The 5370-nt window shown below is 44.7% G+C and overlaps 1 protein-coding gene across 1 annotated transcript; it reads right to left on the bottom strand.

Annotated features, from left to right (window-relative positions):
• Window positions 1-2448: 2448 nt before the first annotated feature.
• On the bottom strand, window positions 2449-4652 carry LOC115152672 (serine-rich coiled-coil domain-containing protein 2-like). Its single transcript, XM_029697413.1, has 3 exons — window positions 4335-4652; window positions 3924-4156; window positions 2449-2571 (listed from the first exon to the last, which is right to left on the bottom strand). Exons 1-3 carry the CDS (start codon window positions 4363-4365, stop codon window positions 2449-2451), a joined length of 387 nt encoding a protein of 128 aa, XP_029553273.1. The 5' UTR covers window positions 4366-4652.
• Between the last annotated feature and the right edge of the window lie 718 nt (window positions 4653-5370).

Below are 5370 nucleotides of genomic sequence, written 5' to 3' on the forward strand. Positions count from 1 at the left end.
GGGCATTCCAATTCATCCCAAAGGTGTTTGATGGAGTTGAGGTCAGGGCTCTGTGCAGGCCAATCAGGTTCTTCCACACCAATCTCGACAAACCATTTCTGTATGGACCTCGCTTTGTGCACAGGGGTATTGTCATGCTGAAACAGGAAAGGGCCTTCCCCAAAATGTTACCACAAAAATGGAAGCACAGAATCATCCAGAATATCTTTGTATGCTGTAACATTAAGATTTCCTTTCACTGGAACTAAGGGGCCTAGCCCGAACCTTGAAAAACAGCCCCAGACCATTACTCCTCTTCTATGCCAACTGTAGCATTCTCCTGTCATCCGCCAAACCCAGATTCGTCCGTCGGACTACCAGATGGTGAAGCGTGATTCATCACTCCAGAGAATGTGTTTCCAGTGCTCCAGAGTTCAATGGCGGTAAGCTTTACACCACTCTAGCTGACGCTTGGCATTATGCATGGTGATCTTAGGCTTGTGTGCGGCTGCTCGGCCATGGAAACCTATTTCATGAACCTCCTGACAAACGGTTCTTGTGCTGACGTTTCAGAGGCAGTTTGGAACTCGGTAGTGAGTGTTGCAACCGATTACAGACGATTTTTATGCGCTACGCGCTTTAGCACTTGGCTTGTGTAGCCTACCACTTCGCGGCTGAGCAGTTGTTGCTCCTAGACATTTACACTTCACAATAACAGCACTTACAGTTGACCGGAGCAGCTCTAGCAGGTTAGAAATTGGACGAATTGACTTGCCACGTTGAAAGTCACTGAGCTCTTAAGTAAGGCCATTCTACTGCCAATCTTTGTCTATGGAGATTGCATGGCTGTGTGCTCGATTTCATAGACCTGTCAGCAATGGGTGTGGCTGAAATAATCGAATACACTAATTTGAAGGGGTGTCCACATACTTTTGCATATATAGTGTAAATTAGAAAGCAGCAACTGCGGCTTTGAAGTTAGAGGAAGCGAGGATTAGAGACAGAGAGCCATCAGGAGTATGCTCTGCTACTGGGTGGATATGTCTCACATGAGAGAAGCTGTTTTAATAAAAACACAGCAAATACTGGGTACCTGCAGGAATAAGGATTAAACAGCCCAAGGAAAGACTAAGAGAAAATAAGATAAGAGAGAGGGGCTTCACATTGTGTATTCCTATGTCAATCAAAGTGAATCAGTTACTGTATTTGTGGGGAAATAGCCATTTTCAGGTACATTACAATGAATACTGATAGCCACTCTACAATATGTCTTCCAATCCCTATTTTTAACCAAATCTCTATGCTTGATGTAAATGGCATGATGTAGAAGTGTTCAGACACTCTTGTGATTTCACTTGGTTTTGAAAATCTTACACCACTAGTGATAGACCTCCGCAGGCTCATTTGGCAGTATACTGGCACACAGAAAACATGAACAAAGGCTCCAAAAACACCCAAATACGCCTTTTTAGAAACGGCAAAGCTCCCAGTAAAGTAATGCAGGTCTTTAGGTGTTGTACACATTAAATTGTGTCATTCTTAACTTTATCCGGAATGTAATATTTCATTTTGTTAGACTATACTTTTCCATGCGCATGCATTCTTGTTCATATTGTGGTGATACTGATGTTTTCTCATGACAATGCTTTCTAAAGTGACCAAATAGAGCCAAATAAATATTATCCGTTCTCATATTATAGCAGATTTAGGACATAATAAATATTTGCTATTATCCACAAAACAGTGCCATTTTTCACCTGCAGACTGCTTGTACGTGCACATGTAGGGGGAGGAATGGAAAAGAGAAAGCATGCACGGGAATGGAAAACTATCACTCGAGTCCAACAAAATAGCATGTAATTTCCATAAAAATTGAGATTTGGTTAAAACAAAACAGAACCTGTCTGTTAATGCAGCTGTTCTGAAGGAGTCCAATTCCTCTCACTCCCCTGACTTACCCTAAGTGACGATATGGACTTGATTTGTTCTCAGAGAGATTCATCTAAGCTTGTGCATATGTGGCGGACAGTGGTGAATGCAATAGGCTAGCCGGAAGATTAAAGTAATTTCATTATAATGCATTAAAATCATCTTATATAAGGCCAGGAGGACTTCTAATTGAGAAGCTGGCAGTCTACTTCTCAACAGTAGGCTATAGGAAATCATCAACAGTGCACCATTGAAGCCAGGTGAATCTTACCACAACCACACACACACAAACACACTCTTGTGTCTTAGGATACATTAACACTGCCATCAAGTGGGGTCATAGAGCAATTGCAAGCCAGCAAAACTAGGATGATGACCGTGATTTGATTTATCTGGGGAAAAACAGAGTTTTCTGACTCAGTTCTCATTAGTGTTATGAAGCTCTTTTACAACGCAGGATAATAAGACGTTTGTCTGGTTAATCCAACACCAGACCATCAAGGCTGTCAGTTTCCTCTGTTAAGATACTTACTTGTCTGTCTAGATGTCAGTTCCCGACAGGGCAGGGGAGGGTACCAGGCCCTCTGGAATACCCAGCCCAGCAATTATTCTGCACGTCTTACATCCTTCTTCTGGTCTATGTGCCAGACTGGTATTCATTGTCTATTCCAACATGATAAAATGATAGAGAGTTAGACTCATTCCATTTATTGAGCCAATTCTCTATCATCTAATTATTATTATAAAAACATGTTTTTAACCTTTATTTAACTAGGCAAGTCAGATAAGAACAAGTTCTTATTTACAATGACTTCCCATGAAGATAATCAGTCTGCAGGCGGCTCTTTCCCACTCTCTCTTTCCCGCTCCATTCATATTTATCTCCTTCTCTGTCTTACTCCTTTGCTCCCTCTTTTCATAACTTTCTCAAAACTATTTATCTCAAATAGCCTTAAAGACACAAAACATTGAATGTGTTGAAGGTTGTTGTGTTTTTATTCTATCTATGCTTCTTTATTAGTGAAACAAATGGCATTGCACAGTTGCCCACAAGGTGTCGCCCTACACATATGCTGTGTATGCGCTGAATCACGTTCCAAATTAATGCAGCACATCTCAAGGATGCTTTGACTTTTCTAATAGGCCAAACAATTATGACTCAGTATGTTAGATGGACTCTATCCCACTAGGTCTACCAGACACAATATTGTTTTATTGTAATTGTATCAGTGCAATGATTTTCTAGTCAGAAAGTCACTCACACCCATTCAGAACAGTTGGCATCCCCAGACAGCTCTCTTATCAATACACACGGTCTCAGTTGTCTTTAAACCACTGTTAGAGCAACAGTCCCGTGTCTACATGTAATGGTAAACCCCAGAAGAAGGGAAGAAAATACAAAGCTGATTAACTTATTTAAATCCCTGTCATTAAGCTTTTTAAATATTCCAGAGACAATGGCACCAGAAAACAGAGAGGAAAACAGGAAAAACTGTCAGATTATCTTCAGGAGATAATATGTGACTTGTAAGGAGCTATGTAGACTTTCCAGAATCTGGGAACCCAGAGGGAGGGAGACCTTGGTTGGGAGTGGGTGGTTGGCAGCCTTGGCATTCCTGTTCCCTTTCTGTCCGAAGTCTTTGTTTTCCTAATCCCTATTAAGGATCCAATTAACCAAATATTTAGCAGCGGGATCAAGGGCAGGTAGGCATGCTGGGAGGACAAGACTGACACAATAGGGTCAAAGGTACACACTGTATCAGGCCTCTGGTGAATAACAACACTAGACAATCAGATGAAATAACTATGTAGTGTACATCATACAGAAATGACAGTACATCATTACTAGTCAGTGATACTATATCAAGTGTATGCTAGGTGGAAGACAAGGCAATTGTGGACAAAAAAAAACAGTTTTGCCACATCTAAACAATGACTCTCATGACTCTCTCTATGTCTAGGCTATCTAACCAGCCAGGTAAATATAGGTGTTTCTGTGTGTATGAATTTGGTACCTTGGGGCAAACCAAGCGTTGACTCACTATGTTGTTGAGGTGGTTTGAGTAGTCGTAGCTCTCACATGGGTGCGTGCTCCGTCCCAGGGGCTCTAAACCCTCCTCATCCCACTTGTAGGTGCCTCTCGAGCTATTGGGGGAGGACAGCTCCAGAGATGAGCCCTGGAGGAAGTCTACCCTCTCTGGGGACTTGATGCCAAGGGATGCCCTCACCCCTACTTCTTCATTCTGCCCTGCACAGGGGACACACAGGCCAAACAGTTCATACTGTACCTTTTATTGACTGTCAGGAATCGCGGGACTGGAGTAGTGTTACCAAGAGCACTAGAGCTGTCAATTGTGGCAACTAGTAAAAACAAATCACAACAGTAGAAGATGATGTGATTCTAGCAGATGTTTTTTTAAGCTTACCTGAGAGGCCCATCCCAGCCCATGGTCTCATTCAGGAAGCTACGCAGGCATATCTGAGTGGCAGTACTACCTCTCTTCTTGTTGTCAGGGACATCCCTGTCCCCATCAGTCAGGTTATCAAAATCATCCAAGAACTTCTCGTTGGTGTCTCCTCGATAGAGCGATGAGGCTGAGGAAAGAGACATGTCCTCTAGCCCCTCCCGTGCCCCCCTGAGCTGCCCCGCTGAGGTCCTGTTACTGTCACTGAGGGGATCTGGGGGATCCACAGCCCCAGTCCCAGCCCTGTCCCAATACCTGTGCCCAGGCCAAGGCCCAACCCATGGCCCAGCCTCCCGTTCAACATCTGGGGGGGTTTGATGTGGTTTGTCCTGGGTGGTTGTAGCTGAGTGTTGGCCAGAGGCTTGGACAGCTCCACTGCCCGATTAAAGGAAAAGGAGCGTGCCAAAGGCATGTTGGTCGGGGATGGGATCTGCTTGAAGTGGGTGAAACTTTGTGAGCGCACCATGCTATCCTGCATGAGGGACTTGAGGCTGTCGCTGGACTGGGAGAGGCTCTCTCTAGAGCTGCTGCGAGGGGAGCTGGAGCTGGCCCGCGGCCTCACCAGCCCTGAGCCCATCTTGAGCCAGCAGTAGCTCCATTCTGGCCTGGTTTGGGGGCCCCACTGAGGGAGGGGCTCTGCCCCTGTCTGGGCTCTGCCTTGGGGCTTGTCTTTGTGGCCTGGCAGGGGATGGCCTTGGAACTGGAAGTAGAGGATACAGACAAACCAGACCTCCTGACCCCATTAGGGGTGGATGGGGTGGGTTTCTTGATCTCCCTCCCCCCTGGGGAGTGCTGAGTCTGGGTCTTGTCCCCTCATTCCTCTGGACATGCACCATCTTCAGGGCTAGTGGTGGTGGTGGGAGTACTACAGTGGGGGAAAAAGTATTTGATCCCCTGCTGATTTTGTACGTTTGCCCACTGACAAAGAAAGGATCAGTCTATAATTTTAATGGTAGGTTTATTTGAACAGTGAGAGACAGAATAACAACAAAAATAT

The sequence above is a fragment of the Salmo trutta genome, chromosome 18 (genome assembly GCF_901001165.1).
Source record: "Salmo trutta chromosome 18, fSalTru1.1, whole genome shotgun sequence".
In the NCBI taxonomy this organism is placed as follows: Eukaryota; Metazoa; Chordata; class Actinopteri; order Salmoniformes; family Salmonidae; genus Salmo; species Salmo trutta.